This window comes from Gavia stellata, chromosome 7, assembly GCF_030936135.1.
Source record: "Gavia stellata isolate bGavSte3 chromosome 7, bGavSte3.hap2, whole genome shotgun sequence".
Classification (NCBI taxonomy): domain Eukaryota; kingdom Metazoa; phylum Chordata; class Aves; order Gaviiformes; family Gaviidae; genus Gavia; species Gavia stellata.
The window spans coordinates 38048402-38062727 of record NC_082600.1 but is presented as its reverse complement, the minus strand read 5'-3'; the positions used below and the strand labels follow the sequence as shown (position 1 = coordinate 38062727).

Below are 14326 nucleotides of genomic sequence, written 5' to 3'. Positions count from 1 at the left end.
GGGCTGGAGCTCTGCAGAGAAAAGGTGAGCTGGCCTGGAGAGAAAAAAGTAACGGCAGACAATGAACTGCAGAAACAGAGGAGAAAATGTTGATGTTAAAAAGAGGGTGAAAGAAGTTTATAGATGGTGTGAAAGTGGGAAAAAGCAATACACTGAAACCAGCGTTACAGGTTTTTTAAAGAGGGAAGAAATGTTTGAAATGACAGGTGAGAAGGACTGAAGGAAATGAATAGGAGCTCTGGTAGGACAGCCTAGGAGGTGAGGACAGGGAGAAGGGGAAAGAAAAATCGGAGTAGGGGGTAGAAGAGGAAAAAGCAATGTGAAGAGCAAGGTCAGTGACGGGAGGGAAAAGAAGTGTGAGCTCCTGGAGGAGTGGTAACAGTAATTCATATTAACAAAAAGACATGGGAAATTACCGAGATACAGAGGCAAGGAGAGGACTTGGAAATCTTAAGAGGAACAAGCAAAAGTGCACATGGATTTTTTTTTTTCGTGTCACTGGCAAGTCCCAGTTTAACCATGTTTCACAGAAGCATTAAGGTTGGAAAAGACCTTTAAGATCAGTTTACTAAAGTTTGCGCCTTGTCGTCGTTCTCATGAACGCTGCCAGCCTTTCTTTCAAAGGTGTACGTAAGGTTGCGCATTTGACAGTAGGAGTCATGTTGCCTTCACAGAAGGGAAAAATGGGGGCATTTACTAGTTTTTAAATAATTCCTTAATCCGTAATCCTTCAAATGCGCTGTGAATAGAAACAGTGAGAGCTTTCAGAACCTGTGAATCACCTTTGGCCAAGACACCCCAAGATCGGGTGTTCAAGGCAGGTGCTGGAGTGGTGGCTTTTTTAATGCTTTGTCAAGGTTATCAGCTGAAGGGCATCAGCCCAGTTTTTCTTCAGTAAAGCCAAGGAGTAGCGGTCCTGCGAGGTGGCTCTCAGCAGCTAAGTGTGGCCAGCCAGGGAGCTCGGCTGAGGCGGTTTTTTGCCCCGGGACCGTTACAAGTTCCACCGTTTCTCACCAAGACCCATCCCCCGGGGCCCTGGTCTCGCGCAGTGGCCGAAGGGGGAGTACCAAGGGAAGGGGTATTCCCTGAGACCTCTCCCGGGGGGCGGTGCGCGCTGTGCCGCTGCCCCCGGGCCCGGCCGACGCTTCGTGCCTGTCCTCTCGGCAGGGCAAGGAGAGCCGGTGTGGCACCGGCCCGGGGGACCGCGTGCCGGAGGCCGTGAGGGGACGGCAGCCCGCCGCCCCGGGGGGGGCCGGGCAGCTCTGACCGCCGGCGAGGTGAGGCGGCCCAGGGTCCTCGCGGGGGAGTGGCGGTTGGGAGTGGAAAAACCCCGGCGAGCAGGAGGGGGACCGGGCGCGGCGTTAGCCCGCGGGAGGTGCGAGGCCGGGCGGGCGGAGAGGGAGGGGAGCCCCGGGGGCGGTGCGGGGCGTTGGCCGTTGCGGAGGAGCCGTTGGCCGCCCCGTTCTGCCGGGCGCACCCCGCCCCCTCCCCCCCCCCCCCCCCCCCCCGCCCCGGGTTGTCGCGCGCTGAGCCGCGTGCGCCGCGGGGGGCGGGACACACCTCCGGGCGCGCGCGCTGCCGTTGGCCGGGCGGCGCGGGGGTGTGAGGGGCGGGAGGCGGGGACCCGGCTCCTGGCCGCGGCGCGCGCGGGGCTGGAGCTCGTTAAAAGGAGCGGGGCGGCGGCGGCGGCGAGCATCGCTCGGCGGCTCCGCGGCGGTTGCATCATGGCGCTACGCAGCAGCTTCGCCCGGCTCCTCCGCAAGCAGGCGGACGCGGGGCTCCAGCTGCCCAAGCAGGCGCACTCCGTGGCGCTGGTGGGAGCCCCGCTCTCCAGGGGGCAGGTGGGCATCGCGGCCGAGGCGGGAGGGGGGAGGAGGCGCCCTCCGCCCCGCCGAGGGGGCAGGCGGGTGCCGCAGCCGCTCGGCTCCCATCCCCTCGGCGGGGCTCGCGTGCCTGACTGCCGGCAGCCCTGGCTAACGCATTCCCCTTCTCTTTGTCTCGCAGAAACGCCGGGGAGTGGATCACGGCCCCGCTACCCTCCGCGCCGCGGGGCTGGTGGAGCGGCTGGCCGGGCTCGGTGAGGCGCGGCGCCGGGGGCTTCGCCGGCGGGGTGGGCGGAGGGGCTGGCGGGGCTGCCCCCATCTTCCCCTTCCTCAGGGCATCCCCTTAACAGCACGTTTCGGTGAAGCGTGACTCAGCCGCTTGCTGCGAGCCGGCGGGGGGTGGGGAGGGGTGGAAACGGTTCCTTCCAGTGAATCACGGAACCCGAAATGCCCCTGAGCCATCGGTGCCCGGGGGAAGGCGGTGCCTGCCGCGGTTCAGCGGTATCGGGAAAGAGAGATTTGTCGCATGCCAGCTTGTGCGTGCCCTTCCGCCGCTCCCGCGCGTCAAACGCCCGAGGGAGCGCACAGCCGCACCGGGGGCCGCGTGGGGCTCCCCGGAACAAAGAGGGGCCGGGTCTCCCGGCTCGCCGGCCGCGGTGTCCTCCGGCTTCCCAGAAAGAGCTGGGTGCACCCGTGTATCTCCTGTGTTGGCGCACGGAGGGCTTTATTGGCAGGTGGAGCGTGTGCAGTTGCCATGTTGACTTAAGAAGAGCTAGAGAAACGTGAGGCCATTTAAAACGTTATGTGCACTCGGTGTGTCCAGCCAAGTAATACCCTTGACCATGTTCCTCGATTTCTCACATCATGTGTTTGCTTTTTCTGTGTTAAGTAGCTGGTTATGAATTTGTGCCTAAAATACTTCTGAATTTCATCACTTGAAAGCACAGAACTTTCTGGAGAAACCCTCAGATTTGTGTCTGAGGTCTCATCTGAAGTTTTGCTTTGAAATTACTTGCAGATAGCACTGTGTGAATGGAAAGTTTATGGTCTTTTCACTGTTACCACTACTGTGAATTAAGCAAATCCATGCACTTACCTGTGTTTCAACTTCTCGCATCTATTGCTTCTACAAGCTGAGACCTGCAGAAAACTGTATCACAGTTATTAGAAACAGGACGTGAAGGATAGAAACTTGTAAAGCTGAACTCTTGCAGAATCTTTAATCTAAAAAGTCTTATGGAAAACTGTATGATGGGGATGGATTGCAGGAGTGGACTACAGAACGAACTACATTATCTTCTCTATGTGTGGTTAGTGTTACTGGGATTTAGATGCATGCAGAGGAAAGATAATTGCCTAATAACCCTCTAGCAAATTTATTCTGAACTGTAAGACCTCTTTAAAACAGAAGCTATTGTTCTGTGCAGCCCTGTAGGCTTATCCTGCATATCTTGTGATTCACAAGCTGAAAAGTCCCAGTTTGCAATCGAATGAGTAGACATCCTTTTCCTGTCTTGTTTTGTGCAAAGTTGAGACGTATGCCATCCTTGGCAATATTTGAATTCTAGTGAGCATGATCTATAACCTCTACAAACATAGAAGAGGGTGTCTAAAAGAGGTCTTATATACTGGAATAAAAGCAGGTCTGGATGTTACTGTGCTTAGAGTTTAAAATAAACTAACAAGTTACCAGATTTGAAAGGAGGACATGTTATTCTAGGCAAGACTGTAGGCAGCAGTTTATTTTTATATCGACAACAGATTTCTATACTGGAAGGATTGGGGTTCTCTTTCAAGTAGTTCAGATCTCATACTTCCATTTTGTAAGAATTCTTCTGGGGGGAAAAAAAACCCAAACCAACAGAAAAAAACTCATTTGCATGACACAAGCTCACTTCAGTAGGAACTTGCAGAAGGTAGAAAGAAAGGACGATACAAGCCCTTTCTGAATTCCAGTAACAAAAAATTGTGGGGGTAGAAATAAAGTAAGCTAAACTAAAAAAATAAGCAAAAGGTAAAAACTACTTTCACTGTTTAGTTGCTTATGGACTCCTTACTCATTAATCAATAATGTACATGGAGATATTTTAGTGCTGTTCCCTTAAATTTTTAAAGGCTCTGGGATTTCTTCTTCCTGCAGTTCCAGTTTCTTATTGCTGACATATTCTTCCACTGGGGTAGGGTTTGTTTTTTTTTTTTCAGTTGGTGTTGATCTTTATTGCTTCTTAAATCTCTGCAGCTCTTTTATGAACAGGTTTAGATGGCACATGGATTGTAACATGTTCTGCTGTGAGGGCCCATCTTGAAACAGTGACAGTCACCAGCATACACAGAGGAGTTGTTTGCCTTGCAAAGACAATCTGTTTGAGGGTAGGGTGGTAGATTGAAGAGGAAACTACCATGTAGCCTTTTGTATTGTGCACATATGCTGTTTATGGAAGTTTAACAAATAATTGTTCTTGTGTATGGGCTGTCTTGTTTTTCTTCCCTAAGCTGGCAGGATAGCTTTGCCTGTAATGTGATAATAGTACCATTGCTTAGACTCCTGTGGTATGCTGAACTGGCAGTAAAACTTTAGCTGCTTTCTAACAGTATGAATTTTTTTCTCATACATTGAAGAAGGCAGTAGAGGAACAAACCGTATTATTATCATTATTAACTTGGATATTCTATTTATCTGTTATGTTAAAAGAATGAATAGTTTTCATGGGACCTTGTTGCTTGTTTTCCAGGAGCAGGTAAAAAAAATACTGCAGCAGACCAGGTTTCTCCTTTAAAAAGAAGTAACATTTATCTAAGATATAGGGCTTCTGTTCTCCCAGATGTATTGGCTACTTCTGAAGCATTTGTGTCCACAGGCTCTGTGTGTAGGGCGAAGTGTTTGTTGTTGTTCTATGCCCCCATTCCCCACTGGCATGTGAGGGAGTGCTATAAACATGATTTTCCTTGTCATTACAAGCTTGGAACCAGGCCAGCTGTGGAATGATGCTTCGCAGTAGAAGAGTGAGGGTGAATTCTGGGCAGTCTAAGGAAGTATAGATGGGAGAAAGAGGCAGTGTTCCTATAATGAAAACTCTGTATTAACAGTAACTCTCAAATAAAATTGTCCTCACTTCTTTCAAGTGGAAGAGTTTTCTTGTGATCAGTGTTCTGTTTGCCTGAAATTGTAAAGTTTGATTTATTAATTTTTCATTCATATATTCAAATTCAAATTGACCTGCATAAAATGAAGATGCTCTGAACTCTTCTCTAAAATGTAGTGTTCAGGTAGTAAGATGCATGCACTACGTTTGTCTGTTTTAGTCTATGTGTATATACATTGTTACTTTGAATAGCAAACAACCACATGGCTTTTCATATGTTTTTATGCCTGATTTAATGACTTCCGTTGATAATGCTCAAGCCACATCAGAGAGAGTGAGAACACTAGACCTTTGTTTCCTCCTTTTTGCACTGTTCTGCATGTTGCTTTCACTGGCTGGTATCTCTGAGAGGGAATTTTATTGTTCCTTTCACCCTATCCTAATTTCTGTTCTTCCATAGTCCTATTGCAGTGTCCTGAGCTGCTACTCCATTTTCTATTTTTTTTTTTTAGGGGGTATCCCTCCCTTGAAAGAGATTGTGGCTATACCTACATGTTATGATGAATTCTTGGCTGCCTAAAATGATGACTGCCTATGAACAGCTTGTTTATGCTTAGGCTGAAATATGAGGAGAGAGCTCAGAGGCAGATGGTATCGCTAGTCTGTACCAGCCTGTCAGAGATGAATCTGAGCCACTAACTTGACTTTTATCCCCTTATTAGAAACAGAGAACACTGTTAGGTGTTGGTAGTAGCTCAAGGTGTACTCAGGAGGAGAGTTAATGTAGCAGGAGCCCAGCTCCCAAGCCAAAAACAGTGGGTGTTCAAGTTTGTAGCAGGGATAATTTAAAATATAACCGACTAAGCCTGTGGGGCTTTTTATTCACCTTGGTGATGTCTGTCTTTTGGCTTTGCTTCTTCCCCTAAGGGGAACGAAAATATTAACACCTTAAAGAACTCTTCCATCTTGCCAAAGAAATAAAAGTCCTATATGAAAATAGAAACCCATAACTCCCTGGCATGGGGGAGGTGAGGGTACAAAGCTTGCAGGGCTGTATGTTGTTCTGGCAGTAAAGAGAAATGGGTGCAATATGTGGAGGACTTTCAGTGGGAAGGAGTGGGGAAGATAGGTGACAGATACACTTGACCCAAGCTATAGAAGGTGCAAAATACAAAGTTCTTTAAAGTGAGAATTTCTTGGACCTCTCCTGTTTGCTGCAGGTTAAGCAGAGAATCTGATCAAACTTAAATCCAGAGTGTTGCCTAGTCCTCTTACTTGAAGGAGAGAACGACCATTCTCAGATTTCTTTACAAGTAATAGGTAGCTGTTGCGTTAATTACTGTAGCCTTTGAGGTGACTTAGAGCACCTCTGCTGTAGCTAACATGGGAACAACTTCAGTATAAAATTTCTTCACAAGTATTCATTCTTCTTCACAAGTATTCATTCTTCTATGTTGACTGTTGTTGATTTCCTTTTTTTGTTTTTTTTTTTTTCCCTTCTCCTTTTCCTTATTTAAAGCTGGATGTGGCTGGGTTGCTGAGTTTATTCAAACTTGGCTTTGGATTACTCTAGAATGGATTAACAAAGTTTGGATCTGAGTTGCTGGTTTGACAAGTTAGTGGACTGCAGAGACATGTGGCCTACAGACAGAAGTAGAGCTAGACTTGTCAAAGAGAGTGACCATCATATTACTAGTCTTTTGTTTGACCGGAACAAAGCTCTTCAGTAATAGGATTCAGGAGGTCAGTGTAGTGACTTAGAAAGGAGTAACCTCCTTTAAAAGAGGAATGGAGCTGCTAATCCCCATGTGACTGGAGATGCGCTCCTGCTTTGCCTAAAACTGTTGGACTCCTACTGACACCTGCTGCCAAAAATAGCAGTTCAACTTTGCTGTCTCACCAACACTGCTCGCATGGTTAATTTCAGTCTTAACAATAAATCATGAAACAGCTTCTTCTACATTTATCTCCTCTTTTTCCACTCTAAATCTTGTTGGGTGAAGAGTTTCAGAGGAAGATAAATAGTCTTTCAATTATGCACCAAGGTATGCATACTGAAGTACTGCTGCTAGGGTTCAGTAGATGTGGACTGGCAAGAGTTACAGCTGCAGTGTTGGGAAAATCATTTTCATCAGCCCATCCAGTAAATATGTGTTTAAAGAGTTGCCTATATCCCTGAAGAGTTTGATAAAATGTATCATTCTGGTTGCCCTATATTTGAGTTAAGATTGGACATACAGACTGTAGTTTGACAAAGGTCCGTTTGTGTTAGAAACAAGATCTTTCAGGAATTCTGTGTTCTTGGGTTAGAATCTAGTTCAGCTTTGCACTAGCTCTTACCTCAATTGTTTCTCTTCAAAGCTCAGTATTTTAAACTCTTTAAGACTTTCTACTTTAGTAGAGCCGGTCAAATATCTCTAATCTGTAGAATTCCAATGAAGTCTAAATTTATTGTGTAGATAACATCAAGATCTGTCTTTTTTAGCCTCTTTCATCACATTTTCTGCTGTTGATGAATTTGAAATGGGAGACAGACAAAATTTTCAATAACTGATGGTATTTTAAGCAGCACATTGTTTAGTTAAATATCTGCATTGTTGAGATGGGAAATGCTACCGTTCATGGGTTCTTTCTGATCACATCTGCTGTCAGTACTGTCAAAGCTAAGTCTATTAATTCGCTAGGAACATTCTCAGGAAAAAAATCTGTTAGGATATAGCATAAAGATGTTAGTCTAACAGCTAAGTCTTCTGCCCTACAAAGCAGAAATGGGAATGCCCTTTTTTTACCCAGGTACACCCTCACCACCTTTTTTCCCTGAAACAGAACAGGTAAATGTCAGTCCTCTTCTTTTTCCTTTCTTTCCCTTAGACACAAGCATGCACAAACACCTCTGTTTAATATCAGTAAAACATGCTTATGTAGTACTGCAGCTTATTTCTGCAACTAGAATAAATGTCCTCATTTTATTTATACAGAGATAGATCGAGATCCAAGAGACTCTGTTACTCTTGTTTACCTCTCAAATGTCAATTAGCCATGATTGGTTAGCTTCAAAGATCAGTGGTTTGACAAAAATCAAAGCACAGTCAAATGGACTGGTCGTAACTGGCATTTGCAGTGAGTCTTTGAAATGACGCCTGTTGTCAGAATGCATCAAGGGCAGGTGCTGCTCCACTCTGTGAGGGAAGGCAGCCAGGAGCTGACTCTGATAACCAGGCAGGCAGAAGGAGCCCTGCTGAGGCTGTGGAGGAGAGCTGTTTTGGGGAGGCCTCCCCTGAGGCTGTTTCTAGGTTGCTTCTTCACAACAGACCTCATTGGCTAGCTCGCCTTGAGCATGGGAAGCTAAGATCCTACAAGTGTGGGAATGTGCTCTGACAGCAGCTATGGTTTATCCTTTTGAATGTTGTACCCTTTGATATTTGCACGATAACAACTAGCCTTAGAAGTTACTAGAAAAATGCCAACAGTGAAAGTACATGGAGTCAGAGCATCCCTTGCCGTAGGTCAGTTCTGATTCTCTTCCTGTCCCCAGGCTGATGGAAGACACCATCTGCTTGTTTTTGCTTCAGAATAAAAAGCTTTGTGTTAGCCATTGGTTTGATGTTTGTTTTTTTCCTTTCTCATTTGGCTGGTGCGTATTCCAGGTTGCGCATTATCCATGAAGTTGGATTTAAAAGAAACTTTGTTAATTTGGGGTGGACTTCGCTAGGTGCTTTAATCGTAATTGTTCCTCGTATCAGTTTAGTTTAAATACATCTAAAAAACTAAGCTATGCTGATGCAGATTAGGAAATCTGAACTGATTATTTCTTCCTAATCTTTCAATAAAGGGAGATGAGATTCAAGGACCAAAGAACAGAGCTCTTTGGGGTTTTGTATTTCTTTGGTTTTACGGCAATGCCCTTCATCCTTGATATTTTTATATTATAAAATTAGTTTTAATACAGACTTAGCTGAATTTCTGCACCCATAAAATTATCTCTGGATTGGAGTAAGTTCAGATCACATGCTGTTTTATTTTTTTACCATGAATGGTGTTGAAGGAGAGGAGTTACTGGGGAGGGGCACAAAGGGCGATGTCAGAGGGAAAATTTAGGTAATGAGTTGGGTTTTGATCTGCTTTATGGTGCACAGAATCTGTTATTACTTTCTCATTTGAAACTTTATTTCTGTCTCTCATTGTGGACTCAAAAGACAAAGATACCTATGCTTATGTGAATATGGTGCAGAGAATTATTTTTGGATGGAAGGTGGAAATTGCCCTTGTAAAACCAACAGGTGAAAAGCAGGGAATGAGCCACTGAAGTCAAATACAAAAAAATCAGATCTTTCATTTGAATATGAAGAAGTGAGCTGGTCTGATGTTATTTCTTGCAGCTGCTAAAGAGGGAGGGGGAGAGGACTTCAGTAATCTCTGATATATTCTGCTCTCCCTTCCTCTCAGGTGTTACCTGTCTGGGTTAACTAATACAGTAACTACTTAGTTCTGTAACAATCTAAAGCATAAGGTGCTCGTTGTTGAGGAGAGCTGTTTTGGTATTTTGACTTCCTATGGCTGTAAGTGCCTACTTGTGTTTCTGCTATCAGGAACTGTTTCTGGGTTAAGTTTATTTGAAGGGAATTAGAACTTGTGCAGAGTTTGTCAGCAGAGTGGCAGACCGCAATAGCTGCACCCTTGTCTCATCTCTGATGCAAGCCACAGTGCAAATGTTTCCCAACACCTGATACTGACGTTTTGAGAGACCTCTTCAGGTCAAGCGCACTGGATTTCATAAGAGATTAAAGTTATGAACTGTTATCAAAGGGAATGAGGTGGCTGCTCGATTTGGTGTCAGAAAAAGGATTTCTTGTCTCATTTCATGCAAGGGACACCTTGAGACTACAGACTTGGGGTAGCAATTGGAATTGGATTTGCTTGTTGCTGTTGCATGAGCTGAAGCCTTTTTAAATAGGTACAGATACAGAAACTTTGTCTTAAACCAGACCTTTCAGAATGCCAAAAGGCAGGGTGGAAATAACTGAGACATGAACTTCCCTCTTAAGAAGTGAAATTTTAGAGCTCGCAGAAACCTATTGAGCCATCAGATATCTGTATCTAATAGGAGATTTTTTTCCAGCAGGTAATATATTCCATTCAAAGAGAATCAGACACTGTGTAAGAACTTCAAAGCAAGAAGGTTATGATCAAACTAGGCTGCTGAAGTCCCAGTCTCTTGTAGTGGGAACCTTGCTAGCCTAATTTCATACTCATGTAAAACAAAAGTATGCCCTTCGTTTATATAGTTGTTTTTATACACTCACACTCTGGATAAGTCTGGAGAGTTAAAACTGTCTTACAATAGGCTTTGGAACTCACTGATCGTAGTGAATTGAGTCATTTGTTTGCTGTTGTGCAACATTTTGACGGTGTCTCTGAGAAAGGATTGCAAAGTCCGTACCATAAGCCAATGAGCTTATACTGAAAAGAAGGATGGTAACAGCTTGTAGCCCTTTATTTTGTTCACAGGAAGGAAAATGTGAAGTTTGTCCATAAACATTGTTCATAATACTCATTGCTTCCTGAAAAGCCTTTCTGTGTCTGTGGTGATTCACTAAACGGGCTGTAATCTGAGCAAACAGTTTGCAGGAGTGATGCTTTCATGTGAGCGGTTTTACGTAACACACAGTATGACGAAATAACAGTGGGATTTCCAGATTCCTTTGAAAGTAGTTCAGCAGGGTTTAGAAACCTGGAAGAGGAAATATTTAATTATCCCATTAATTTAGGATTTTTTTTTACCTTTAGTTCACAAATACCCAGTGTAAACAGGCAGTGTCAGGAGATCATTTCTATCTCATGTTCCACATGCTTTTGTTCCAATTCCTGTTTGCTGCCTAGGAGAGTTGTTATAACTGTGTTACAGTGGCATGCCATTGGGTAATGTTAGCAGGCAGCCTGAATTTTGAAAGCTGAATCTCCCATCAGATTGCTGCTTCTGGCTCTGGTGCAGCATCCTAGTAGAGTAGGATGGGGAAGTTTTCCCTGCTACTGCCCAGATGTTTTCTGGTTAAATGCTCCCAGACTTGAGCCACCTGCTTTTACAAAAGAAAATTTTCTCTAAATCTGTGCAGGGAAATTACTTGCTATAGTAACTGCTGCCTACTATGGGTACAGAATAAATGGACTGTATTTTAAGACGATAGGAGGTGAACATCACCATTGTCACGTAGCGTGCCTAAACGGCATCTTATGTCCCAGTTATAAGCATCATTGGGTTGAGCCTGAGTGCTACATTGATATTTTATTTGAAAAGGCATGCAGGAAACTTTATTTTCTTAAATGTGTTCTTAATTTGTATTTCTACCTAAGTACAAGTTTGGCTCCTAATTACGAAAAATACTGATTTCCTTTACCAGATATGGGTAAAGTTCTGGTTCTGGCTGTGCAGGCTGAAGAAATGACTGCCCTTCATCCCCTGGTCTGCTGTTTGAATGCCTATGTGACCTTCCCCTAACCTGTTCTGGTCAAAAGAAGCTGACCTAGGGAAGATCTACTGTACAAACTATTTCAAGCTAACTTACTCATTTTTGGCTGAAATGTGCCTCCAAGCAGCCCTGTTGATGAAACTCTGTCAGAGGAGGGCACTGAACCACTGAGGATTGCACTCTTGAGCTGTAGAAGAGATACGTGTGCTGCCTTTATACACTAATCATTCATACTAACAGGAGGACTGTTGTGCATATATGCATCTTATTTACATAATTATACTGTGTTCATATTCAGATTGACACATCCATCTCCCTGATACCTCTTTCAAGCTCCTGTAACAGAAAAAGATGAATCAAGCCTGTTTTTTTTTTGTTTGTTTTCCTCACTTCAAAAAGTATCTCCTCTTGAGCCAGAGTGCTGATGGAGCTGACTTGCATGGACTTGGTTGTTACAAATTTTCTGTGCTATTGATAATTGGCTAACGAATAAAACAATGTATTTTTCATTTTAATGTAAATTCTGTTAAAGCTTGAAAGTGGAACAAAAGGCTTCTTTTGATCATATTTAATTTCATATTATTTAGCTACTAGCAAAATGTTTGTGGTGTTTAGTTTGCAAGTACTATAGGGTACTGTTTCATTTAAAAAGAACTTTAGTCCTGGCTAGACCTCATCTGCTGCACTGAAAAATGGTGTGGATGCTGTGCTTTCTAATGAAATGTAAGGAAGTTGGCTTTCTTACATGCCCACGTCTTTTTCCAGTTTTCAGAACTTGGATCTACTGCTTTTTAAAAGGCCCATATATATTCTTTATGCTAACTTTCTTGCTGGTTTAAAAAGCTGTTTGTTTATAGCTATTAGTAGCTTAAAATAGAGAGTGCCCCAACTACCAAAGAAATAAGTGCATATTGTTTGGTGAGTGGATTATATAAATCTTTCACTAACAGCAAGATCCACCAGATTGGACTGCACTACAGCATGTCTATCCATTTAGCAATTTTTATGTTGGATGACATAATGTAGTTGAGAAAGATTAAGGTTTTTTAATTTCTTTAAAGCAAAACTATGTGCAAGCAGGCAGATGAAATGGAAAACAATTTAGGACTTCTATCTGAGATGCTCTAAATAGAGGCTAAGAAAATACATCAATAATTACTTTAATAATTTGACAAATTCTTTTGCTGTTCAGTAAGCATTAAGACAAATGTACATGTTGAGTTCATCTCTTTAGTTTCTGGTCAATCCTAATAAATATGTGCATATACACACTTCTAATCACTTCAGGATACATGGTTTATCTATGTATTGTGAATCTTTTTTTTTTTTGTGTGTGTACTATCTATTCACTAAGCTTTCCTTTTGCCCTAAGGTCATTTAATCTAGGCACAATTAAAAAAAATTGTAGGAAGAAAAGATACTATTAATATTTGAGGATTGGATTGTGCATACTTCTGAGATTAACTGTATCTTAATCAGATGGCTATTTGATAGTTGGCTGAAAACATTCATATCACCCTGGGAAACTTGAGCTATCCTCTGCAAGCACATAAAAACAGTGGGCCTAAAAAAAGGAGGGAAGCACAAAGCTGAGAAAAGAAGCTGTTACAAGGTTTATGAACTCTATCTGAACAACAATAAACTTTTGAAGATGGTAACAAAAACTGAAGGCATCTATTGTCTTTAAGAGACATTAGGCTTTTTTATAAAAATAACTGTAGAGGGGCATCTTAGTGCAGGAGATATGAGAGTACCATTTGTCCAAAAGGTGGACAAGATCCCAGAATTCTGGACGCCAAAAGTGTGTGTCTGTCCATCCATCTCTACCATACCCACCTTGTAAGCTACATGAACCTGATGTGATCGCAAGAAATGAATGGCTTTTTTATTCAGAAGCTGAACAAAGTCTTTTTGCCTTACAAATGGGGATTGGGAGGAGGGCAGGATAAAGAAATTAATTCTTGAACAGAAGTGCTACTTCTCCAAACAAACTTGCTAGAATCTGCCATGTTTGGCCTGCTTTGAGCATAACCTGAAGAATCTTAACCGATTCCTTAAAGTGCTATGAAAGATGGCATGGTTTGTTCTTTGTTTTACACTGATTTCAAGGTGGAGTTTCATGATATAATTTCCTTTCATTCTTTATCATCCTTTAACGGGTAAAAATACTGTGATGTGCTTGTATGTCCTGTAAGAGAGAACAAAATGTAAGTGGCAGTCCTTTCTTCCATTACATTGTGTAATGTGCTGTCCTGCAGTGTGCAGGACACTGCACACAGCTCCCAACTGCAGATTTACTTCCCACAGATGTCAAAGATCAAAGGTATTATTAGCTTGTACAGTGTCTCAAAAAGCCCTTGATACCTATTGAATGATGCAATGTCTCGAAGTCTTGCTTCCAAAACTTGTCTCACAGGCATACTCACATACTTTCTCATCAAACTTCGAAATGTGTAGCAGTGTGCCTATGCATGAGAAGTAGCCTTGCAGAAAGACACAAGTAAAAAATAGATTTTTGACATTCATTGAACATCTCTCAGAACTCACAACTCTTTTCTGATTCTGCACAGCAGCAGAATGAAACAGAGGGTAAAAAAATGTAGTAGTCACATGGGTGATCAGATAGCCCATTCAAATCTAAACAAAATTCAGGCTCAAAATTCTGCAGTCTTAGTCCTGCTGGCTAATTAGGTATTGCCTAAGGGAGGAGAAAATGCTGTTGTATGCCTGTGTTGCCTTTTGAAAACCAGGGAGTGGTATGTCATGGTCCAGCTTACTGCTTTAAGTCTCTGCAGATAATGTGTTTTCTCAGAGTTGCTGAGACTACATTTATTTAATCCTTTGTCATGTAGCTGTGCTCAGCTGACAGGTTCTCTCCTAGCAAATACCCTGACATATGTCCATCTATGTCCCTGCTATAAAAAGGATGCCTGCCTATTTCCCAGCCACCTAA

General features: G+C 43.3%; 1 protein-coding gene across 1 annotated transcript in view; it reads left to right on the top strand.

Moving 5' to 3' along the window:
- Positions 1-1724: 1724 nt before the first annotated feature.
- ARG2 (arginase 2) overlaps positions 1725-14326 on the top strand; it is a 23107-nt gene continuing 10505 nt past the window's right edge. The window contains exons 1-2 of the mRNA XM_059819429.1: positions 1725-1841; positions 2005-2077. Coding sequence (XP_059675412.1) covers positions 1725-1841; positions 2005-2077 — 190 coding nt within the window. The remainder of the gene's footprint in view (positions 1842-2004; positions 2078-14326) is intronic.